Source organism: Lottia gigantea (genome assembly GCF_000327385.1).
Source record: "Lottia gigantea unplaced genomic scaffold LOTGIsca_75, whole genome shotgun sequence".
In the NCBI taxonomy this organism is placed as follows: domain Eukaryota; kingdom Metazoa; phylum Mollusca; class Gastropoda; family Lottiidae; genus Lottia; species Lottia gigantea.
The window spans coordinates 1,213,510-1,240,732 of NW_008710508.1; the positions used below are offsets into that span (position 1 = coordinate 1,213,510).

At 35.3% G+C, this 27,223-nt stretch overlaps 3 protein-coding genes across 3 annotated transcripts; 1 reads left to right on the forward strand and 2 right to left on the reverse strand.

Annotated features, from left to right (window-relative positions):
* Positions 1 to 5,427: 5,427 nt before the first annotated feature.
* On the reverse strand, positions 5,428 to 9,281 carry LOTGIDRAFT_53969 (hypothetical protein; the record flags this gene model as incomplete). The annotated part of the gene is made up of 2 exons (XM_009066266.1): positions 5,428 to 5,649; positions 8,646 to 9,281. Coding segments are annotated over 2 exons (858 nt in total), but the record flags the coding sequence as incomplete, so codon positions are not given.
* Positions 9,282 to 15,996: 6,715 nt separating this feature from the next.
* On the reverse strand, positions 15,997 to 21,152 carry LOTGIDRAFT_168471 (hypothetical protein; the record flags this gene model as incomplete). The annotated part of the gene is made up of 2 exons (XM_009066344.1): positions 15,997 to 16,533; positions 20,772 to 21,152. 2 exons carry the CDS (start codon positions 21,150 to 21,152, stop codon positions 15,997 to 15,999), a joined length of 918 nt encoding a protein of 305 aa, XP_009064592.1.
* A 556-nt stretch (positions 21,153 to 21,708) lies between these two features.
* Positions 21,709 to 23,397, forward strand: LOTGIDRAFT_168472 (hypothetical protein; the record flags this gene model as incomplete). Its single annotated transcript, XM_009066345.1, has 2 exons — positions 21,709 to 22,198; positions 22,655 to 23,397. The coding sequence occupies 2 exons, from the start codon at positions 21,709 to 21,711 to the stop codon at positions 23,395 to 23,397; spliced, it is 1,233 nt and encodes a 410-aa protein (XP_009064593.1).
* Between the last annotated feature and the right edge of the window lie 3,826 nt (positions 23,398 to 27,223).

Genomic DNA, 27,223 nt, shown 5'->3' on the forward strand with positions numbered 1-27,223 from the left:
TTCATTAAACGTATTATTTAGTGTGAAATAATTTAATCGCAAGAAGTTTTTTTGGCAACACAGGATCAAAAGAATAACATTAGATAAAAAGTTATTTAAATGTCAATAACTCCACTGGAAAGAATTGATTTATAATCAAACTTAGTGGTGGCATTCTTTCTTTCAGATTCAACATAACTATTCTTGTTGTCTTTCGATTTAAATCTGTACCATTAAACAGCATATTCAATTACTTCCTTTTGATCTTAAAATACCGGCAATAATTGATTTTGATAAACGATCTAGCCTATATATTTTTATATCTTTCTGAAAGTATATGGATAATCAAAGATAGCTTGCCAGGCAAGGTAACATATGTCCACTACCAGCTGTCAGAAATGATAACAAAGTCTGTAGTGAAACTTATTATGCATGTATATAAATCTCATCAATATTATATACATGCATAATAAGTTTCATCAAGATGGGATCAAAATTGTAGTCTTTGTCGTGCATACAAGGCAAATTTAACGCATTTGTACTAAGTCAAGGGCAATAACTCTGAAACCGTTCATCCGATTATTACAAATTTTGAACTTGACTGAGGTCTCATCAATAATATATATACATGCATACCAAGTTTCATCAAGATCAGGTAAACGCTAAAGTCTCTATCGTGCATACAAGAAATGTGGACGGACGGACGGACTGGGGCGATGGAAATATATATCTACATTTACATGTGGGCGTATAAAATGGTTTATTGTATTAGCATCAAATTCAAACATGAACAAGGACCCAACAACACACATGTCCAATAAGATCGTATTATTGATGCTTTAATCATATTGTAAACCAAAATGAGAAGTATTTCTTCAAGGTCAATAACTCAAAACTAAATTATGGCAATTATCAAACTTGACCAATATCTTGCTAATATATACTTTCACACCAGGTTGTATCTAGTTTACATAAAATGTTGCATCCATCGTTACAATAATCAGGTTATTACCAACTTATACTTTGACTTTGACTTCAGTCGCAAAGGCAAGGACACTAACTCACATCCGATTGTTACTTATTTTGAACTTTACCAAAATCTCATCAATTCTAGATGCACACGAATTGATTATTTTGTTTAAACGAATTAATTATTTTGTTTAAACGAATTAATTATTTGTAAATGAAATCATGATGGATTGATTTAAATATTAGTAATGAGTTTATTTTTTAAAAAAAATCGGTCTTTTTTATTTCAACATGGAATCATTCGCATTAAAACTGAATCGCATGTTTATCTGTGATTTTCAGTTCCATCGTTCACTGGTAATGACTTATCAATCCTGTTCATATAGAAAACGTTAGTTCAAATCTCAACAAAACGAAATGGCTCAACCCATCAGTCAAAAGAGACATCGTGAACATCAAAATTCATTATTTAAGAATCCGTGTGATTAAAAACACAGAATAGACGAATATTGTACGTGCCAGACTTGAGATTTCCATTGAGATATGAACTGATCAGACTGTCGAGAGGATCGATAGAATTGGTGATGTCTGTCACCTCTATCTTGACACCAAACCAGATTCCTTGGTTATTTCTAACTAAGTAATCCTTTTTCGTGATCTAGTTTACAACTCTCAAAATACAAACGTGTACAATTATGTCACTTGCGTAGCATCGAAAAGTTCAAATCCCATTGATACAAACCTTACTTTCTGACAATCGAGAGAAGACATTCAGTAACTTAATAGTATTAGGAAAGTAGGTTTTATCATTTTATGGCACACAAGCAAAGTTGGGTTATTATCTATAAAGTACTTTAAAAGTATTTATCATCCGATATTTGATTCTCTCCAGCAACGAATTTAATTTTCCTGGGCTTAGATATGCGTTTAATTAAAGAGGAGGACAAGATGAATAACCAAAATATGTCCGACAAAGAAATATTCATGAAAGTAAAGAATGTAGAGACAATCCCTATTGTCATGTATCTATGATTAAATATCTAAGAAAAGGTTGATGGCGCTGACAAATGATACATTTGTAAAATGACTCTGGAAGATAGAAGGAATGAATATTGTTCATTTCTAGTTCAGCCAAGAAACAAAAGAGTAAATGTCATAGATATTTTCATCTGCATGAGATTACGCTCGGTTTCGTTTCTTGTGAATAAATTGAGGTTATATTCTGGAGACTTCCTTGATCTGTTGTAGCACTTTTTCTAGTCTTTTTAAGCCTGCTTATCCATCGGATTGATTTCTTCGAGAAGCTGATCCAGTCTTATTGACAATCCACATTTGTTTTTTTTCATCGCAGATTATGTCAGATTGGATTTTCTTAGTCATCTGGACTATCGTACCCATCAAACCAGACTGCGCTTGTCTCCATAGCCGATCTATAGAATCTATAAGTATGACCCAGCCATTGAGATATTGATTGTTTTCTGGTCTAGAACTGGGCTACTGGGGTTGAGGTTTCTATCCAGATCCCCCTTTATTGCTCATCATGAACTCCACAGTCCATAAACTTTCTGCCAATGGTAAGACCATGCTCAAGTAAAATTTCATTGAAAGTTTCAATTTAGTTATTTAACTAAATATGAAATAAATGTCACTGTTAATTTTCGTATTTATACTACACGTAGGTGTGACAAGTGTCTAGATTTATGTATTGTATTACTATATATATAAATAAGTGAATGAAATGAATTAAGACAAATATGATTCAATACTCTTTATATGATTATTGCCTTCCTGTACTTCAATACATTTCATATAATTATTATCCAAATAAAGCCTGAAAGCAAACAGCTTATTACTTTAAAAGCAACCGCGAAAAATAATTCTCTTTACATGATTATATTTCGTCAGACTGTTGTTTTTGTAAAGGTTTTGAACCAGGAACATACATCAGTCATACATATTAGTGGTTTATAAATTGTTACTAACTCATTTTGAATTGCATCCATTCGTATAAAACGTTTACATTAAGATTGAATTCAATTTATTTACAAATAAAAAAATTCATTGAAGTCGTAAGCATCACTTCTTTAATCAGTTTGGTTCAATTTAACATCGTGTGTTATTTGCGATTTTATCAATCAAAATATGAATGATATGGAGAATAATTTTCCCCTGTATGCCGTTTCATATTACCTATATATATATCATTATTTCTAGTATTGAACTCAAATCTTTAATATATATCAGAGAATAGATGTGTAAAATTATATACTTGTCTTTGTCATTGTTTTATCGCATTTGTATGGTTTTAGGAAAGTAAAAAAATAAGTTCGCTTCAAAGTCGTTATCAAATCAAAGGCTTTAACCAAAAGATCACTCCACAAAAGCATACCCAGGTTCATCGTGTTTAGGTGAACTTTTTATAAGCAAACATTTTCTTTGAAGACCAGATATCATTGTTCTACGAGTCCATTCATGGTTCAAAACAGATGTAACTTCGTACAAACGTAAAAAGATAATATACGTCCACCTTTTCTCGCGCGTATTTAAAATTAATGAAAGCAAGCTTGAAGGAACGGTTTTGTCGCTTCTCAAAAGTAATTATTCTTAACAAAATCTTATGTGTGACGAATGCTTATATTGGAATTCACAATCAGAAAAAGCGAAGCCGATACTTTCAAACTGTCTATTCCGGATAAAGAAAGTTAATTGAGATATAATGTAATAGATTGTATTTATTAGTTGGACATGGTTTACGTTGTGTGTAGAATAAGGTTAATGAATACGAAGATTGTCCGGAGACCTTCAGTAAGTGCTAGGAATAATATTAATTCGCTTTAGAAGGAAGTTTATAAACATGTCTTAGAATGGTGATAAATACTGAAAACTGCCTTTAAAAGAACATACTTTACAGTATTCGACGATCAATGAAAATCAATTTAAGATGTTCAAAGATTCAACGTGGCAATAAATGATTGTAAAATGGTGTCAATGGTTAGTGTATGTTGATTGTTTCAATTGAAAATTGTTGAATAGAGAAATTGGGTTATTTTAATGTGAGCGTAAATCAGTGTTACTACAACATCCTCCAGATGATTGATATTCTCTTCTGGGAATTCTACATATGATAGATAATTGGATATTTTCTTTATATGACATCGATGTTTAATATGGTTAACTCATCACAATATTTATAATAAATAAATGTGATAACCTTATCACTTTTTACACCACTAGCAACATTGAAAACCCCATTATCTTAATTCTTCTGAGATATTTTTGTGGTGGTTAAATTGATTTAATGGTAGATATCAGCAAATAACTTATCGCATCAGCAAGTAACTTATCACATATTTAATGTAGTTCAATCTAAGTACTATTGTAAGATGGGACTCTTTTAATATTACAATCAAATATTAGTAAAGATTTTTCTTACAGTAAATTTGCGACCAAATGATCAAACCATACAATGTAAAGAATGTCAGAAACGTTATATAACTATAAAATATTTTTATAAACTATCCTCTGACTTTGAAATAATCTAAATAAGTAAAATAAATGCTGAAAGAACTAGTATGAAATATATGAAATATTTTAACATTTTAATGATCTAAATATATGTTGCCATAATATGGCATTATCATACCTAACAAGTCACACACACAGAAAACACATGTGTGGCAAACATTAATTTAATCAAATTTTATGATACCGGTACTCAATATTAACACTTTTTTTAAAAACTTTGGTTTGCTGGCTTTTGGTACAAATCACACTATGTGACCAACCTCACCCACCACTTCTCGTATTAACATCCGAAAATATAGAATTTCTGGATGCCAGTATGGTCCAAAAGAAGAGTTGGTTAATTGGGTTTAATTAAATTCAGTTTATTGATTCATTTACGTAAGTTAGTTTGCAGACTGGCAATTTTAACACCAATTGTTTTTTTTAATATAATTATAAAGAAAACGTTTAACCATTTGCTATGCCAGATGATACAGTTAAATTTCGGATATGCAAAACACGTTTCAGAATTAAAATCGGGCGTAAGGTTCAATAATCCAATGAAATATAAGTCTAACATTTCTGAATTATAGATGGCGTTGAATATCGAGTGCTCTCGGTGTCAATTATAGAATGATCTGTATTGGAAGTCAGTTGACTTGGGATGTTCACGTACAAAGTACATGTTAGAATATAGCCAATAAATGTAAGACGGTTAAATTATGAAACTCTAGCCATGATGTTATTAATTGTTCCTCGAAGGATTCAAATACAGAAACAACTTTTTTTTTCAATTAATTTAAATTTCGGTACCAACCAATCTTATAGTTAGTAAATCAGCTAAACCTCCACTGGCTTCGGTTTCATTAACATATATTCTCTATCCTGTGCGTCTGTGTGTTGAAGAGGGCGTCTCTCGGGTATGATCCACGAAGGTTTCCGACGAATACTCGATTGACGCTTTAACGTTGAACATATACTTTTAAACCCTTCTCGAAATTTTGAATTCATCCACCAGTATATCAAAGGATTATAAACACAACTACTCATTGCTAACCAGTGAGCTGCAGTCCAAACCCATCTCATATAAGGTGCGTCATAAAGTGTTGGTACTACGTCTTCTGTGATCGTGATAACATGCAAAGGTAACCAGCAAATTGCATAAATTCCAACTACTGTAATCATCATTTTAATTGCCTGAAACAGATAAATACAGATTTACAGATAAATTGCGACTGAGTACCACACTCAATAGTGAAAATGGCGGTGTAGCATACTTCACAATACAGTAACACAAACTCTATAAAGATGACACAACAGTGGTCCATCATCTTTTGAAGCAACTGGGTCTGTTGCATTGAATCCGATTAACTCAATTAATGTAAAGAATGGTATGTCTATAAACGATACCTTGTTTTGTGACTCACTTTATGAATATGAAATAGCGAGGACAAAAAGGAAGAAAGAAAAAATACAACAAGCTTTCAGAAATCGGGAATATATATAATAAAAGAATGAAAAATAATAATTATACTTTGTTTCCTATCAATTTTCGTAGTTATCGTTGTGGGGGCTAAAAGTCCATTTTAAAGTGCGGCGTTACACGCAAAGTCTGAATTTGTTCTGGAAAAAACTATAAATTTGTAGATCTGCACGCGGGTAAGTCAATTTGAAAGAATTTGTCAGAGAACATGTGTAACATACACCCATGGTAAGCACTTCTGTTTTTTTGTTCAAGGTAAAAAAGAAGGGGCCTGTTCTCGAATCATATAGATATCAATAAAGTAGTTATACTACGTGGATCACAAACATCTTCAGATTTTCAGGCAAACCAACGGATTTTTTTACAGGTTTTGACTAATCAAGACCAATAAAGTAGTCCTATGAGAAAAAGTGATATTAAAGCGACATCCCCACCTTTAACGAGTCAGGAAGAGGAATCAATAAAGCATATCCGGAGATAAAAACTGCAGCATACACAACCAATGGCGTGTTTCTTAAAAGTAAGAGTTGTTGTTTTGATAAATTGTTCTGCGACTTCTCTCATCACGTGTGATGTACTTCATCACCATATATATACAGATACTACCACGGTGTTGCATATTACATAACTTCCCAATTGCAATTTAGAATAGATTTCTTAGAATGATAAGGTCGGTAGTTCAGGTATTCAGCCACGTCTTATTGTTGCAATTTTCTCCTTAATTTCATAGAGTAGGCGGTTTTCTCATATAAACCAGTAACACATTTGTCTTAGAATGTATCATTACAAAACAAGAAAGATAGTGCCATTTTACATTCAATCTTTATTTTAACTTTAATGGAATTGTGAAACAATTAAATTTGGCCAATGTTTTGCATTAAGCGAAGAGTAGTGGATGGCATACGAGTAATAATGCACGCTTACAGTTATAAACAGACCGTCCCTCTAGATGTAGGTTATAAATAAACTTTCACTTTTGAGTGTTTACATTACCTTCTATTAATATGCAATGACAAAGAGTCACTGAATTAGAAACCGGTATTATTTTCTACCGAATTAAACAATCAATATTGACTTAATTAACTGCTATAAAAGTATTGCGATCGCCAGAAATCTATTATGTGATAATGGTCTACTGACATAAATTACACATATTAATTTCCTCATCTCACGCATACGTAGTTAACTGGGTGAATGAATTGCCTTTAAGGCAACCAAATTCAGATATCTTACTTCTTACTAGATGATTATATACTAAGTAACATAATGAATAAAAACAAAGAAAGTTTCATAAAACATATATACATTTATAATGTATCATGGATGTGATATGAAATATAAAAATGTAAACACTGTGTTTCTAAGATTATATGGTAGTATAAGTTATTATTTTAAGTAAAATGAAATGCTGGAAAAACCAAACGGAGGGTTTAACTGCTATTATAATAATTAATCATTATTGTCAATAAGATAAAACTTCCTCAGTTCTTGTATAAATGTACATGTATATGTTGAAAATTAGGTGGAACCTATTGAAAATTAGACGCTGCCAAAATAATTGTATTATTATTATTATATAAAGACGGATTATGTTGTGGTAATGAGTTCCAAAGTACAGAAGCAGTAAATGTTCCCATCATAGTAGTTTTATTACATTTTGGTATGTCTAAAGTGTTTCTGATCTCAGTGTAATACTGGTTTCCGTTAATTTTGATATTCCGTAAATTTATTGTTTAGTATGCCGAGAAGTCCGGTACTTTAAGAAGAGCTGAAAATATATGCCAGAAATAAGTTAAAAAATCCAAAAATATCATTGCTTTGCCTAAAATTTGTCCCATCAACATATTTATTTCATAATAAGTTTTTTTTTACGATTTATCCCAATATAAATAGTCTGAAAGAATGTTTTCCAGTCTCTAGGTGCGTGAACTAATAGCTTCTTCATAAACAACTTTCTCGTACATGTCTTTTGTTACTATAAGTTCTAGATTTGCAGAAACCAAGACGGGAAATATTATATCAGTCCAGTGATAATTAAATGTATAAGGGAATCTGATAAAGATACACAATCTTTAAGATTCAATTTCAGTCTAACATGTAGTAATTACTCATATCGGAAACATAATGATATACCTCATTGTTTACAAGACTCATAGAATACTTCACTTATAATTATCGTAGGGCATCTACAGTTGCTAATGAACACGTCGCTGTTTTTGAACTAGTATCAGTTATCTTGCGACTTTCGAATTATGTTTTTTTCCCTCTCTATGACTTATTTGATGGCCGCTTATATTGTGTCAAATGTACACAAAATCCATGAAAAGGTATCCTGTCTCGGAATTACTGACACGGATCATTATATTAATACATGGCATGGCATGGCAAATCTGTTATGAGTGTCCTAAATGTCCATGTATGTACTGCAGTCTGGATAAAAAGACTTTTTGACCTTTCTTGATCGATCACTCATTGGAATTCTGCTGGTAATTCTCTTCTAATATAGATAATTATGAATTAATTATGACGTATGAGACAAACTGGTATTTTCCAAGTCATTGAATCACATATACTTTCTATTCATATAAGTATTAGCATTTTCATTTTCATAAATCAAAATAAGGAAACCCATCTTTAAAAAAATAAAAGTAAGGTGAATGTGAATCAATAAATGTAACGAACAAAATAATGGTTTAATCATTATACATACCTTCTTGCGGGGATCTCCTTCGTGTGCATCATCCACACTGGGAACATCTTTTAACCATACAATATGTACAATACGAGAATAAGTATAGATCAAAACGACTAATGGTATAAAATATTGTAAAATCATTATAGTTATTGAATAGGAAAATCTCTGATTATTAGTCGGCCAAACTTCAGAACAATATTCAGATGTTGTATTGTCCATTGGATCTAAATAATGAACAACCCGTGATGTAATAACAGTTGGTAAGGGTGTCAGCCATGATAATATCCAGCATAAACAAATAACTAAAATAGATTTCCTTTTAGATAATCGAGGTAGGAAAGGGTAGATTATAGCAACATATCTTTCCAAACTTATAGCTAGCATTGTATAAGCACTCAAAAATACCACAACAGCTTGTATATATGTCAGCACGGGACAAAAAGCATATCCATAGGGCCATTCCACTAACAAATTCGCGACAAATGTAAACGGAATGCACACGATTGCCATAAGCATATCACTTAATGCCAAACTTGCTATAAAAAAGTTAGTAACAGTTCGCATGTGTCGTTTTGAAAACACAAGGAAGCAAACACATCCATTACCAATAATAGCCACAAGACAAATAATACTGTACAGAAATATCATAAAACTTTCTGTTACATTTAAATCACTCGTTTCGCTAAAGTTTGAATTACTTAATACGTTGATCTCAGCCATGGTTGTACTAAAATAAGCCAACCTTCTTACAAGATTTTATACCTTATGACCATCGATCGATAAACAGGGAATCACCGCTTAGCCATTCAACTACTCTAAACGTATTCCGAATAACCATCCAATAAATAAACATCTTACTACATTATAAAATATAGAGTTTCTGATTTGAACATAGTATTGTTGTTTCAAGTGATCCTTATCAAAAATGAACAGTGCAGCCGATGATCCAATATAATTATCGTGGTAGAACACCTGATGTCACAATGTGACTCGGCCTCAGCGTTTCATGGTAAAGCTATATCGCCTCATCAGTAATCTGGATCTTCAGGATTTAAAGAGGGGATGGAAGCTTTGTTTTTAGAAATATTATTATTGCATCGTTAAAAACTCTATTCTGTGCGCAAAAAATGTGTGAATTAGCAGAGTCGATAAAAAGCTTGTAGAGGTGAATTTTTTTCTATCAAAATTCTTCTGTTAAACACGTTATTTTGAAATTGTGAACACTGCGACCGCACATTCTGTTCATACCTAAGTCAGAAGGGAGTCGTGCAACTGAGATTACAAGGTTCATATAAACTTTTAACACCATGATGAAAGTCGCCTTCTTTGTGGATATCTTCAAACACTCTAACGATATGAAAATGAAGCTTTGAGGACAACAGGAGTCTTGTCAGCAATGAAAACCTTTAGATAATGTTGCAGGTAAAGGTAAAGATGATACAGAAATGGGAGTATTTGTGGAATTAGATGTCAGGCTTACCGACCGATTTAAGTAAAAACTTGAATTCAGGGATATAATTTATGCATTAGGCTACATGGGTGCATTTCCAGTCGGTTCATGAGACCACCATTACGGTTTCAATATTTCAATATTTGAAATGATGTTTCTTGTTTTATTGGTGGTCATTATCAGGAAACTAAATTTCAAGTTTTCTCTGGAAGCGTTCACTAATGTCCTGATCAGCATTACTTCACTGTTCAAATTGGAAACCTAAAGTGTCCATGATTCAAAATATTCTCAATATGAGGAGGCAAATACATTTAAAGACATTCCAGTTTGGGTTTTTGAGTTTGACTAGTTATCTTTAGATTCAGCACATGAATATAAATGATCACACCAAATTTCATTCAAATCAGATAAAAACTGTTGTCTCTATTGTTGCCAATTGTGGACGAACGGACGGACCGGGCGGATGAACAGGGGCGTCGACAATATACGACCACATTATAATGTGGGTGTATTAAAACATAACAGTAACAAGATATTCGAGTTCATGAACATTCAACACCGTCTGTGAAGCTCACAGAATTCCATACTGAAACATCGAACGGTTAGATCAGATTCTTCTGTAATTAAGTTATTCTCATCATCATTAATTTTGTTCACCGACTGTCTTCTCCTGATAGATCCAAAATAATACCATTTACACAATCTTGTATTTCATTCCACCTCTTATCACGGAAGGATTGAAACAGACTACGAAAACCTTCAATAACACACTTTCGCGAAATAATTTGGTATCCACCACTAATAAACCTGGTGTCCGTTCTTAGGGATATCTTCTAAATAGGACTCTGGAATTAAGAATTGCACATTAGTAATCGAAATACTTAAATTCACTTAACCCTTGTGCTAGCACGTCGTTTGAATAACATTGGATAGAATCTGGGGTATTTGGGAACCCCTATTATATAATGGAAATTTTGAACAAAAGAACATGAAACATATTCCCAAGTGTTGCAAATAATGCTTTATAAAGACTCATTGTTGACCAAATCAATTATTCAAGATGATAGTTATATCGATATGCGAAAGTCATCCTGTCTTCAAGCCAAACCTATAATCTAGAATATTACATAAGGTTCGGGTTGTGATCTAGGGATGAGCAGAGTGCATCTGTTTTGATTTAATTATTGACCCATTGGTCAAGATTTCAAAAGTAGCTGGCTTAACTTGATATGGTTATAACATTTATTGATAATTTGAAAATTATGTATAAAAAAACTCAAATTTCACCTACTGGGGTACTTCAGGACCCCCGAGATTCAATAGGTGTTATAGTCAATTTTTAACCAAAATAGCCCCAAAAGTAGTTGAAATATCCCTTACAAAGTGGTCAAAATGGTATCAAATAATTTTTTATTTCATTGAACAACTTTAACAATAAATAATATATTAATGTTTTGACAGTATGTTGTTTGTATTTCGGTGCCGAAATAGGTGTAGAGGGGTTGGATCAGGGACCAATAAGATAGAGGTGTTTTGGTCGTATCACGGCATATCCTGTCGGGAAAAAATATCAAGAGTTGTTGGCATATTATTAGTGCAGCAAGGTAATTTCACCAGTCTCAACTGACCTGTATTTATATTGAACAGGTCTCATCTTGGTAAAATATTATGTACTCTTCATATTGAATATATCCATAAATTTATTTAATAATTTGAATTAATTTGTTGATAACAGATTAACCTTAATCTTTGAAATGATGTACTGTGTCAATGTTTATTATCGATCAAATGTTGTTAAGATTTTTTAATAGTTTCCGTATGGTACAATACAATTCTTACAGGTGTATTGAAAAATTTGACTTGGTTTAAACAGTATTTATTTCAAAACAAATATACACATCATCACTTCAATAAGCTATAAACTACTGTCTTTTTTCTTTCATTAATCATCACATAAGTTACAAACTATTATTATTAGTCTTTGATAATCACTCAGATAAGCTACTAATTATAATTATCAAAGTTAGAATATTCTTAAACTAGGGACATTTTTAATTTTGGGGGCGGGGGGATCATTTCTACCAATGATTTTGGTTGAAATCAAAGATTAAATTAAGGGGCCATTTTGACTATTGTATTTTGGGTCATTTCGACTAATTGTGACTTTTGATGCCATTTTGACATGGGGACATTTCGGTTTAGTGCCAAATTGACTTTAACCTAAGATAACTAGCTTTAGGAGTATATTACAATTTAATTTTATTCACTGAAATCCAGTTTTAGCACTGCGTTTATCTGGGGTCGAAATGTACCCCAACATACTAGCATGGTGTGTTTCAATTTAAAGGGGTAACATATCCGCTAATTGTGATAGTTGCACAGTAGACTGATCATGAACAGGTTAAAAATTCATTCAGCTCGAACACAGTTGGATTGAAAGATAAGTTATCTAAATGTTTGTGGCTGAAAAAGTCAAGAGCTTACCTATTTTACTGAGGTGTTGGCAGATTTATAAAACCCGATAAATACCACACTAAATTCCGCTAAATATATTTTTCTGGCAAACATGAGGCAGTCGCCAGAGATATGTAACCCTTTTTTTTTTTTTTTTTTTTTTTTTTTTTTTTTTTTTTTTTAATTCCGCTTACCCACCCACACTCCGATCCAGTGTTTGGTGGATATTCTAGATTAACATAGATACATAGAAATATCCACCACTCACACATGCCTTTGATTACAAAAATAAAGGTATTAAATTAGTGTGAAAATAATGATAGAAATATGGATACAGCCTGCTATCGATATTATAAAGAAATGGAGTAACTTCCCCAATGCTAATATTCGTACCCACGGTATTTCTCAAAAAATAGCAGAAACTATCCCTTAGTCTACCCAGATGTCCACAATCCACGAACAGATGTCTCAGGCTCTCTCCACCAATCCTGCAATAGTTGCATTTTGCGTCGAAATTGGTGGAGCTACGGGTTCTCAAAAAGAACTTTGTAGGCAGAGCCTGGTGTAGAGTAAGATACATGAAGTCGAGTTGACGGAGGTTTAATTTGGATTCGAATAAATGGCCAAAGATTTCATTAAAGTTAATATGTTGGTTTGATTTTTCTATCTTGCTCTGTATGTTGCTGGTTTTTATAAGTTCAATGTATATTTCTTTTGAAGTGGATTTAGCTGTAATTTTGATGTTTAATTTGCGGTATCGGGACAAAAGGGTTTTATAGGAAGAGTGGACATTTAGGGTAGAGACAGGATAGGTTCTGCTACGGTTTAGATTCTTGAGAGCGGGACCGAGCCAGTAGAATAGGAGGGCAACCCAGGGATAATTAACTCCCCTGGCCGCCCAAGCTATTTGCTGTAGATCAAAACAGTCCAGTTTCAGCATGACGTCAGGGACATTCTGCCCACCTTGATTATATGGCAGTTTTAAGGTTTCTCTGGCAATGGCCTCATATTTGCCATCCCAGAGAAAATTATGTATCACAAAATTTAATTCTTTTAGTATATTTTTATCGGGTTTTGCAAGTCGACCCACATACCAAATCTGAGAGAGGGTGTAAGTGTTGAGAATGTGGACTTTTTCTCGAAAGACTAGGCTGCGATTTTTCCATTTTATTAGCGATTTTTTGATGTTATTCACGATCGGATTCCAATTTAATTTTAGGTTGTTGGGGCCGAAATATATTCCCAAAAGTTTTATTTGAGGTTTGATGTATTTGGTGAGCAGATTTGGTATGTGGGTTGCCATTCGGCCAAGAGTAAGTATTTCGGTTTTTTCGCTCTTAATTTTGGAACCTGTTGCCAATTGAAATTGATTGAGGGCCGAATCAAGGTGGGCAAATGACGTCGGGTCTGTTATAATGACCGTTAGATCGTCAGCATGCTGGACTGTCTTGATCTGTTTTGGGTAGTTCGGTAGTTTAATACCGTGGATATGGAGATTGTTGATAATAGTAAGGGCCAGAGGGTGTATAGCTAGAGAGTAGAGGGCCATGGATAGGGGGCAGCCCTGTTTCACGCCGCGCTCTGGGGTAAAACTATCCGTAAATGCCCCTCTAACCTCACAGTACACCCTCGGGTCCTTATAAAGAATTTCTATCCATCTCAGGATGTTCGGTGGGAACTGCATCTTGACCAGGAGATGCATGAGATAGGATCTGTTGACTCTATCAAATGCCTTCTCCTGGTCATATGCCAGTAAAGCCAGATCAATTCGTTTCTCATCCGCATGTCAATCGAGAGCAGGTTATTGATAATGGATTTGCCTTGACCTGCTCCCGATTGAGTGTCCAACAAAATATGGTTTAACACTTTATTTAGCCTATTAGCGATCACCTTGGCAATGATCTTGTAGTCAACCGTCAGCAGAGATATGGGTCTGTAATTTTTTAAATCAGTTTTTGAACCTTTATTTTTGAAGTTGATGGTTAATATGGACGTCTTCATGCTGTCAGATAGTTCTTGTCTAAAGTAGATATTGTTGATGGTATCATGAAGATCGTCCTGCAGAATGGGCCAAAACTTGGAGTAGAATTCCCTGGGAATCCCATCAATCCCCGGGGATTTGTTGTTTTGGAACCCATTCAATGCTGTAAGGAGTTCTGATTTGGTTATAAAAATATTATTGATTTTTATTTGTTCTGCTGGCGGTAGACTATTGACCTCGGACTGGTCGATGTAGTCCGTTATTACATCCCTGGCGATGAAGTCAGATGTGTATAGGGTTGTATAGAATGATTGTACTTCTTTAAGAATATCTGATTTATTGGTTTGAATTTAGCCGGTGGAGTCTGAAATTTTGTCTATTTGTTTTTTGGCACCATTGTCCAACTCTATTTTTCTGAAAATGTCTAAATTTGCTTAATCGCTAGGTTCAAAGGGAGTTTTTGATCGAATTAACGTCCCTTTGTTCATGGTATTTCGTAACAACTTAATTTCACCGATCAGTCCGCGGTGGATATTGCCAAAGTGATCGTCATTTAGGTCATGGGTATTTTCGATGTCGATCTTTTGGTTCTCTAGCTACAGGAGTTTATCCCTGAGTTTTTTTAGACTATACTGTATTGAGATATCTTTGATGTAGCCCTTTCCCGTTTCCCACCAAACAAGCTGGTCAGGATAATCTGGCTTTTGCAGCTGCCAAAAGCACCAAAATTCTGTAATGAGTGAGATGTACTGGGGCACGTCAAGTAGTGTGGTGGATTGAAATGAGGATCTGAATAAGAGAATAAAAGAATTGATAATTATTTATAACACGTTTCAATCAGCATGGCATTTAACGAATAATGACTACATGCGCATGAGCTGCTGTAAACCAATCAAATTATGCTAGGCAGTTCGTATTGACTGGAATTCTAAGCAGTTCGTATTGTTTAGGTATGTAGTACGACTCATGTAAAGCAATACTGGGCTTATTATACGATATTAAAGAATCACTAATTCTTTAATACAAATGCAAATATAATCAAAAAAAAATAGTTGCACATTTTATGCAATTCCTTACACTCTCCCCCACAAAATTAAATGTTCTCGAACATTTTGCAAGGACACCAAATAAAGTTTGCTCTCAAAAGAAAGTTTGCTCTCAAAATGAAGTTTGCTCGCTGAGGAATCTATAACATATGGATTAATTAGATCTAAATACAAGTTTAACAAAAATGGGTTCTTGACATCAAAAAATTGATCAGGGTGGCCAGCCTTCACATCTGCCAGTCTAGGCTTGAACTCTAATGATCTAATTACATGTACCATATATTCTGTACACCATAATCTAACTTATTACTGGTAACATCTTTTAAGGGCTAAGAACTTTCATCTCATAACTATTCCACCATGAAACAAGTATCTTAACTTCATCTCAACTTCCACCATTAACTTTTATCTTCATTTTGCTTCAGTTCCATCTTTCTATTTCAAACTAACTTCACTTAATAGTCTATAAGAGTCTAGTACAGTAGGTAGGACACTTGGCATGTGGTAACTTATAGGTGGTTGGTTAAATCTTGCACCATGATTCAGATATTCTGGACCATAATTCAGATATCTAGGACCAAAATTTCCAACATAATGAATCATTGGTACTGGCCTCCATTCAGGTATTCCAGTGATTAAACATGGTGATGTTCGCCATTCACTAGTGTTACCATCCATGTCGTATGTAAGTCGAGCGGGTGGTTGGCGATTACGACTTGATCGGCGTATTCCATCATCGCTAACTGAAGTTGTTGGCGATTCTGGTACTACAGGCAGGTCTAAAACTTCCTCAACAGGGTTATCTAGAGTTGTGTCCTCTGGAACCTGTTCTGGTTCTATACCAGTCTCTTTGTGTTTGTGTTCAGCATTGTAATCATCAACATAACCCCTTTGTTCAGCAATAACTTGGGGAATTGGCTCATAATATGCGTCTTCATCGTCACTGCTTTCTGAGTTACTGAAGGAGTTTCTCTGGTCAAGTCGAGGTTTCCCTGGATGAAACACTCTGTCCTTTGTTGGTTGCTTCTCATTTATGTAAAATGGTAATTCATCACATGGCAAAAGTAGATTTCTATGCACCACCTTTTCCTTGCCTGTTTTTGATCTAATTCTGTAAACTGGGCTGTTTTCACCAATGCTTGTAATAACAGAGTAAATTTCATCCTCCCAGTATGACCTTAATTTTCCAGGACCTTCTCGTTCGGACAAGTTACGTAATAGAACTCTCCCACCAGGTTGTAATTCTACTGATGTAGATTTCTTCCGATCATACTGCTTTTTCTGTAGTTGTGATTGGTTCTGAGAATATTTACTTGCAAGTTGATAAGCCTCCTTCATACATTCACTCCATTTTTTGAATATTCCTGTGCATTGTTGAATTCTGGATTGACTTTGTCAAATATCAGGTCCACTGGTAATCTTGGACTTCTACCATACATCAGGAAAAAGGGTGAATATCCTGTCGAGTCGTTTTTCGTACTGTTGTAAGCATGTATTACTTTATTTACATGTTCATGCCATTTGCATTTCTGCTCTTGGGTCAGTGTTCTCAGCATTCCCAGCAATGTTCTATTAAACCTTTCCACTTTGCCATTTCCTTGGGGTGGTAAGGTGTTGTTCTGCAAGGTTGTACTCCACTAAGATTCTGTAGTTGCTTAAACAGTCTATTCTCAAATTCCCCACCTTGATCATGGTGAATTTTCCTTGGAAAACCATATCGAAGGATGAAATCATTAAAGATATTTTCTGCTACTGTTTTTGCTTTCTTATTTCTAGTAGGGTATGCTTGTGCAAATCTTGTGAAGTGATCTACCAGTACCAGTATATATTCGTATCCACCAGAACTTTTCTCAAGATGGAGAAAATCAGTTGATACCAGATCTAATGGGGATGTTGAAGTTACTGGAACCATTGGTGCTCTTGTTTCCTTTTGCAGGAATCTTGTCCTTAAGACAAGTACATGTCTTCATGATGTAATCTGTGATATCTTGTCTCATTTTCGGCCAGTGCTAGAACTCTTTCTGAACCAAGGTGACCCGTGTTGTTGTGCAGTTCTTGCAGAACAAGACTATGGTACTTCTTTGGTAGTATTAGCTGTTCACGTACATCTCCACCAGGCAATATACATTTCCGGATTAAAAGACCATCAGGGTTCAATTTCAACTTATGAAATTCTTTCAACAGCGGACTAAGTTCTATTGTAGCTCGATTTAAGATGGGTTTCTTCTTCATTTCCAGGTAGCGAAGAACTGGTTTAATAACTATGTCTTCCTCCTGTGATTTTCTGATTTCATCTGTTGATAAAGCTGTGTAGACTGTTGAGTTTACCATGCAGTCAATATTTACAGCATCAGAGTTACCATTCAGGGCAGTTATCCAAACTGCATCACCACTATTACTTGCAGCTTCAACTTGCAGTAGTGCTGTCTTGAACTCATTGGTGATCGTTTCTGTACATTGCTCCATATAGTTGTCAATGTTGAGTGGCATTCTTGATAATCCATCGGCAGCTTGATTATTGATTCCTGGTTTGTATTTTATATCAAAATTGAAATCTGCTAATTCGTTCAGCCATCGATGTCTTGTACTATCTAGCTTTGCTGACGTCAAGATGTAATTTAATGGGTTGTTGTCTGTGTAGACTCTAAATTGTTTGGTGTAATACAAGAAGTCTCTAAATTTCTCACTGATTGCCCATTTTAAAGCTAGGAATTCCAGTTTGCCGGAATGAAGATGATACTTCTGCTCTGCACTTGATAAGGTCCTTGAGCCATATGCAACAACTTTAAGTTTTCCCTGGTCATCTTGCTGATACAGGATAGCTCCTAGTCCATCTTGGCTGGCATCTGTGTGCAGGACAAATTCCCTTTCAAAGTCTGGATAGGCCATGACATCAATAGACATCAAATCATCTATGAGGTTGTTCAGTATTTCTTGATGTTTGGTAGTCCATTTTATCTTCGTTCCTGATGAGACTTGACCCTTTTTTAACTGTGCCTTCGGATTATCTTCGGGTTTTTTAAGTAGGTTGTATAAAAGCTTAGTTCTGGATGAGAATGCAGGTAAATATTTACGGTAGTAGCTTACAAAACCAAGCATTCTTCGTAGGTTTCCAACTGTTTTAATCGTTCGATTCTTCAAATCAGCGACAGCAGCTTTATCGGCTGGATCCATCTGGTATCCTTCTTTTGAAACGAGATGACCCAGGTAGCGTATCTGGTTCTTGAATAGCTCACATTTCTCAGGCTTCAGTTTGACCCCCTCTTTCTGTTAGTCGACGTAGTACACTTCGTAAATCTTCTAAATGGCTCTCAAAACTTTCTGAATAGATGAGAACATCATCCAAGTATGGACAGCAGCATCTATCACGTAAACCATCTAACGTTTCCTCCATAAACCTTTGAAACTGTTCTGGAGATCCTGTCAGTCCGAATGGGATACGAATCCACTCGTACAGACCCCATGGTGTAGTGAATGCTGTTAGTTGCCTACAATCTTCCTCAACAAAGCCTTGGTGGTATGCCTTTCCTTGATCGCATAGAGAGAACCAAGATTTTCCAGCAAAACCATTAAGTACATCATTTATCTTTGGTTGGTTGTCGATCAGGGATGGTTTTAGAATTTAAATTCCTATAGTCAATGCAAAGACGAAGGGTGCCATCTTTCTTCCTGACGCAAATCATCGAACTTGCATAAGATGAGCTACTCCTGCGTATAAAATTCTTGTGAAGGAGATCATTCAAATAGATTTTTACTTCTTCATATAATGGTCTTGGTATAGGAATATAAGTTTTCTTAATTTCACCATTATCTTTCAGATTTATCTTAAGCTTCAATCCCTCAGCTTTGCCAATTTCATCACTATTCCTTGAGAAAGCAGCTGATTCTTCATATAGCAACTGGCGAATTTTCTCTTTCTGCTCATTTGGCAAATCTACTGCTGACAGATCAATTGGTGGGTGCCATAATGCTTCATCATTTGGTTTTCTTGACAAATGATTTACTGTTGGACTTGACGTTGGTTCCTTCCTATATTCCACAGGAAATATTGATTGAACAGGTTGCAAAGTTCCAAGGAATGTTTTGCATATTAAGGAAATATTTGTGTTTGTTTTATTTGTAGCAAATAAAAATACTGCTGACTTGGAACCAGGATGTAGCTTGGTTACGGTTCCAGACAGGTGAATACCTTCAGGAATTTCAACTTCTGCAGGCTCAAAGATTCCCAGAGTATCTTCTTTCAAGTCACTTTTTACCATACATTTTATCCTTACTGTGGAATGTTTTGGAATCTTTACGTTTCTTCGTCCGAGTTTTACATCACCAATGTAGTCAGATTTCTCCTGTTTGATGAAGTTTACAATTGCAGTTGCAGTGTCAACGTTTACATCATTCAAGTCTTTTTGTAAAAGTTTTATGCTTGCACTTGTGTCAGGGTTATTGAAATAAAGTTCAACTAGATTGTAACCAATCAAAGGCTTGTCGATCCCTTCAGTGTTGGTTAATAGAAATGGCACTGTAACCTCATTACTTGAAGTTTCATTTGATAGTCTAAATGTCAAGGGCATCCAGCCCATAAAAGGAATACAATCACCATTTGCAGCCTTGACATTAAGTTTATAATGTACTAGTTCAGAAATAGGTCTAATTTCACTGTCTGGCATGAATTTATTTTTTCTCTGCAACAGTTTGGTTAGTAGAATGAGTTATTTCTTCATCAGTAGGATCTCCACTGAGAATTCCCTTCAGATCTTTCGCGATTTCTGGTTCTAGACCAGTTTGGATAGTTCTTAGAGTCATTTTTCTAACCAATTCACAATCATATTTTAAATTAGCACCATCTTCATTTGAAGCAAACTTTACTTTTTGACCAAGATCTAACATTCTCCACACAAAGTCTATAGGTGATTCTTTTACCCCTTGTGCACCCAAAGTTAGTTCATTATATAATTCTGTTGCCGACTTCTCCTTAAAGTGGACTCTTAAAAGTTTCTTCAACATAGGTAGCGTTAGGTCAGGTCGTCCTTCTAAATACCCCCTCAATTGCTGAGACGGGTGTACAGATTTAATCACAGCCCAAATTATCTCTGACTCGGAATACTTTTTACTAACGGCTGCATCAATTTGACGAATTAAATTTCAATAACTGATACCCTCCGAGGCGTTTATGGCACCATATATCTTCAATCCTTATGTATGTAGTGGCTAACTATAAGTCTATGATTTTCTCTGTTTGAAGAAGCTGGTTCATCATTCTCAATTGCTTTGGTAGGAACTTGTTCATCATTTTCAGTTGTTTTGGTATCGACTTCATCCAGTGTGACTTTCGACACCGAGTCACTCAATGTTTCCATTTTGAATCCTTTCACTATTGTCATCAATTCTAAAACTTCTTCCTCTCTCTTTTCTGACTGACAAGTAGCATCTACCAATTTCTCTAAAGTTTGCACCAACTTTTTCCTGTTCACATCCTTATCAGTAAGGGAGAGTTTTAGTTTTTCACAAATTTCCAACAAAGTGTTTTCAGGTAAGGTATAAAATGTAGCTATAATTTCAAAAGCTATTTCTTTTAAGTTCTCTGATGACGACATCTTCTATTTTCATCCAAAAATGGTACAGCTTTGCCTTGGTCTTTGTTGATACAGTTATAACACCTTTGTGTTATTTATAACACGTTTTAATCAGCATGGCATTTAACGAATAATGACTACATGCGCATGAGCTGCTGTAAACCAATCAAATTATGCTAGGCAGTTCGTATTGACTGGAATTCTAAGCAGTTCGTATTGTTTAGGTATGTAGTACGACTCATGTAAAGCAATACTGGGCTTATTATACGATATTAAAGAATCACTAATTCTTTAATACAAATGCAAATATAATCAAAAAAAAATAGTTGCACATTTTATGCAATTCCTTACAGATACACCGCACACTATTAGATGTTTCCAAAATGTAGGTCAATCAAAGTTCTTGGTGTCGTTCTCTAAGGAGGACGACATCAAGAATTTTGAAAACTGGTTTGAATTTGGGACTGGTTCTAATCCTTACAAGAGGGTGAGATATACCATCGAAAGGGCAATTAAACTCCCCCAGTATAACCAACAGCCGGGTATCAGAATCACCATCTTCGGCGTCTCATACGAGATGGACACAAAGTACGTCCTCTCGAAAATAAACCCGTACCATGTGGCTAATAAGATCATCCGCTGTACATATAGAGATCATCCATTTGTGTACAACGGAGTCTGTTTCATCTACACTAAAAAGGTAGATAACCCCATTCCATCTAACCTCACCATTCAAGGATGTAGATTGGGGGTAAAATATGAAGGACAGCCCCAGCCTGATAGGAAGTGCTATGTCTGTCAAGTCGAAGGACATACAGCCAGGGACTGTCCTTCTAGACCACCACCACCCCCTATCTCACCCATTACTGACAAAGAGGGATCGGGCGCCTTTCAAGTCTACAACCCTCATAAGAAAGCGCCAAACCAAATTTTTAAATCTGTGGGCGATCTCCTCAAAACTATCAGGAACACCTCTACGCCCATTCAGTCCAATAAAAACAATCTGGATACACCGGCTACCCCTGGCTGGGTGCCGGACGAAGCCGAGTGGGAAAACGTAGAGGAAAGTGAGTACGATAAAAGTAAAGAGGAGATCGCTCAGCGATCTAGCCTTATTGTCAGCACATCTAAAGCGCCAAAAGACAAACGATCAACTCTCCAGGACACGCCCCTATCCTCCAGATCCAACTCTAAAGATAGGAAAAGGAATAGGGATAGGAGTAGCCTACTCGAAGACTACAAAAAACACAAGGTAGCCACTCACGAAACATCTGAGAGTACAGAATCGAGTATCAGTATAGATCCCTCGAACTCTACTTCTAGAGGGAAGTCTACTCTAAAAAAGAATAAATAGATGTCGTTTACCATTATAAATAATAACAAACAACCAAAAAAAAAAGTAATGATATTAACAACAATTTATATATATTTATAATGATTTTTACAACATTAAATATCTGTAGAGGTTTTCTACATAAATACCACAAAATTTTGAAAGACTACAAAACATCGGATGTGATCAGCCTGCAGGAAACAGGAATTGTCTCGTCAGAGACAATCTGATGATATTGAAAACACTACTCCTTACAGACTGATCACATTCAATGGACCGAAATCTAACACTAGAGGTGTTGTTCTCCTCTATAAGAAACACCTGGAACTTATAAGTACGTACCAAATTCAAGAACGGGTAATTAGTGCTAGATTTCAAATAGAAAAGAAAAACCTCTATGCTGTAAATGTGTATGGAACTCGAGAATCAGGTATAGGTCTCGAGTTCTATACACAAATATACGAATATTTAAAACAGATCTATAATCATAACGACATCTATTTATTAAACGGGGACTTTAATCTATACTACGACACACTGGACAATAAAAGCGGTCTATTCAACCACCAACCTGTAGGCATCAGAAACTTATTTAGTAAAATCAAAGAAGAATTTCTCTTGGTAGATGCCTACAGGCACAAGTACCCGAAGAAAAAAGTTTTTACGTTTCTCCGTGGTACAGAGGGTACTCGAATAGACCGCATCTATGTGTCTCAGTCTGTCGTTAGTCATGTCCGACGTATCTCACATTCCACTGTCTCCTACTCCGACCACAAGTCCGTCCAGATTCAACTCCAGCTAGGATCAGACAGGTGGGGTAGGGGAAAGTGGAAAATGAATATGTCGGTACTACAAGAAGACAACTATATTTTGCAGGTATTGGCGTTTTGGGAATGCTGGCAAACCCAGAAAAAAAGTTTTGCTACCCAATAACATGGTGGGAAGAGGAGAAAAATAAAATTAAAAATCTTACCATCAAATATTCTACAAACGGGTCCATTAATATCAAAGATGAAATCACCAACCTAAATGAAAAAAAGACATATATAGAATATAGCTTTGATATTAATCTAGAATATTATAAAAATGAAATAGACAACATTAATAACAAAATAAAAATACTAGAGTATAAAATCAACAAAGGCATTTTAATCAGATCAAAACTACCCTTTGAAGACAACGATCTGGATAATATATATATATATTTAAGAAGGCTGAGGTAGAGAATGGTACGGGAAAACAACTTGAGAGACTCGTCGATGACAGCGGTATCGTCAGGGAAGGCAGAGAGGAGATCATAGACATCGTAGAGAAATTCTACTCAAAGCTCTACTCTGCCGACCTTATACCACAACCTGTCATCGACGAGTACCTCGATAATTCCATCATTACACCTCTACCACCGGCGGAGGCATCGACCATAGATAATCAGATCATCTCTAAACAAGAAATACATAGAGCCCTTACAGAATGACAAGTCTCGTGGAATTGATGGCATCCCAAAGGAGTTTTATTTGAAATTCTGGGATGTCATCCAGGATGACTTGTCGGAAGTAATAAACAATGTATACTTAAATGAACAACTTTCTGAAACTATGAGAACATCTATTATTTCCATACATTATAAGAATAAGGGCTCAAGAAATGATCTGAAAAACTATCGGCAGATTTCTGACGGTAGATTATAAGATAGTAGCAAAGGTGATAGCCAATAGGCTAAAACCTATTTTGAACTTACTTGTTTATGATACTCAATCGGGAGCAGGCCAAGACAAATCAATCATCAATAACCTGCGCTCGATTGACTACATATATGAGTATGTTATCCAGAAGGACCCGGGGGTGGCCCTGTTGGCCTATGACCAAAAGGAAGATTTTGATAGACTCAACAGGACCTAGCTCAGCACCCTTTCTGGAAAGGGTGGGGCTTCCACCTTGTATAATCAAGTGGATCTCCATTCTTTATAAGGACCTAAGAGTGTACTGCGAAGTGCGTGGAGCCTTCACGAATTGCTTTACCCTTGAAAGAGGTGTGAAACAAGGCTGCCCTCTATCGATGGCTCTATACGCATTCGCGATACACCCTTTGGCCCTTAATATCTCCAACAATCGGTATATCAAGGGTATAGATATTACCGAATTACCACCGACAGGTAAAAACCTTTCAGCATGCAGACGATTTGTCCGTCATCATCACTGATCCCAGGTCCTTCCCAAACCTAGATTACGAGTTGAGTAACTTTGATAAGGCCTCGGGATCAAAAATAAATAAAGCTAAGACAGAAATTTTTACAGCGGGGGCGATGTCTGCCCACAAGACATTAATAATATTAAAATTCTTGGCATTCATTTCGGTCACAATAGCCATGACACTAACTGGAACCCTATTCTAAATAGGATTCGCAACACCCTAAACAAATGGAAAACCGATCATTGAAATACAGAGACAAAATCAAAGTCATACATACATACATTTTATCTCAAGTCTGGTATGTGGGCAGAATAATCAAACCCAACAAACATATTCTTAAAGAGCTGAATCGGGCTATCTACTCTTTCATCTGGGATGGAAAAATCGAGTGGATAGCCCGAAACACCCTTCAACTTCCGCATGACGAGGGAGGGCTTGGAGTTTGTGATATTGATCTCAAGCTCCAATCCTCCGACCTCCAACAAGTAAAATGGTTCATAGGGGGGAGCAGATACCCTTGGAAGTCCCTGCTATATTTATGGATGGGTCTCCTCACCCTTAGAGAGCTCGACACTGACAGAAGCTATGCGGTCACAACGTTTCAGGCACCACCTAAATTTGATACTCTAACCCAAAATTATAGAAAAACCCGTACCGTTATCAACTGGCGCCAGGAGGTAAACTCCAAAACAATTTACCTCCATCTTCACAAACAACTAAACTACACTTTTACTGTACAGAAGCAATACCCACACATCAAGTTCTCCTGTGTGTTCCAGAACCTCTGGAAGTCGAGTTTGAATCAGGGGGAGAAGGAGTTCCTTTTTCTCCTGATTCATTCTTCCCTCACAACTCGACTTCTCCTGTCACAACGGAGCACACAAGAGTTTGATACTAACTACTACCACTACGGCATAGCTTCAGCCCATCCAGATCCATGAATTCACAAGATTCATGGCAGGGATTGACCACTTTCTGTTCCCCCATATGTACCATTATTTCAACTTAATATGGACAAATGCATCAAAACCTGTCGGTGGTATGATCGATACATTATTATATCGATTGTTGGAGATATCACCTTTGCTACTATAAGGCATTTCATATCTCAGTCTACTATATCTGTGATAGCCATTATCATTCCATCTATATTTTTAAAAATTTCATATATTTTTACTTATTTTTATATATTTATACCCTTTCATAAACTTCATCTATATATTTCAAAATTCAATTGTATATATACATCGTCTATACTCTCCATAGAATTATACACATTCATACATAGAGATTATATTTACAAATAGAGTTAATTTATATATAGATATTATTTACAAGGAATTTATTTATACTCCACATTTATATATACACATAATTCATATTTACATTAATATTATATATATTTACAATTTATTTATATTTAATCTATCATGATCAGATAGATTTATGCATTTGTAATAACAAGAATAATAACATGAGCCACACGTGGCACAGAGTGGGACTTTGCAAATGTAGCAAAATGCTAAAGACTCTGAAAAAATCAACCTTCTACGATAATTACATCACGCGCAAGAGCAGTCTAAAGTTGAGAAGAATTGTTTGTAAGATTGTTATAACGGAAGTAGACAGCCCTCACAAATGAAAGTATCAGAAGATAGCCAAGGTCAATGACATTTGACATTGAAAGGGAGACGGTCAACAAAGGTCAAGGTTACGAGAGTCATCCAAATTTTTCATTATATACGGCTATAAAACCGGAAGTTGAGATAGGACAGCAAATATAAAAGTATAAATAGATAGCCAATGTGAATGACCTTTGATCCTACAAAAATCAGGGTCAAAAAAGGTCAAGTTCAAAAATTGAAAATTTTGAATTTTCAAAAGCTGTTCCTTTTTTTGAACTATAAAGCTGAAACAATCGAACTTCTAAGACAACGTGGCTCAACGAATGAAGTAATAGTATGCAAAGTTCCATTTTGAACAAATGTAAACGTTGCGAGTTATGTCCCTTGCCAAAATTGTCAATAATGAGTAATTTAACCCGGATGTGCTACGCCCACCTCAATTTCTTTTGCATAGGTTAATTGATATTCTGAATGTTATGTTGTGTTCCAAATTTAAAGCTTCTACATCATACAGGTCAAAAGATATAGGTCAACAAGAGTCAATAAAGGTCAAAATAGAAAATTGAAAATATAGAAATTTCAAAACCCGTTCCTTTTTTGGAACTATAAAGCTGAAACAATTGACCTATTGACACAAACTGGCCAAAATCATGAGGTAATTGTGTGCAAAGTTCCTTTTTGAACAAATGTATCCTATGCGAGTTATGCTCCTTTCCCAAAATGTAAACAATTAGTAATTCAACCCGGATGTGCCACGCCCACCTCAACTTTTTTGTCATAGGTTAATTCATATTCAAATTGTCTTGTTGTGTTCCAAGTTTCAATGTTCTACATAAAATAGGTCATAAGATATATACACACCAAGCTCANAGAAACAGAAATATTGTAAAAAAAACTCAAATTTGAAAAATTCACGAATTTCAATTTTGCTTTAAAAAACGAT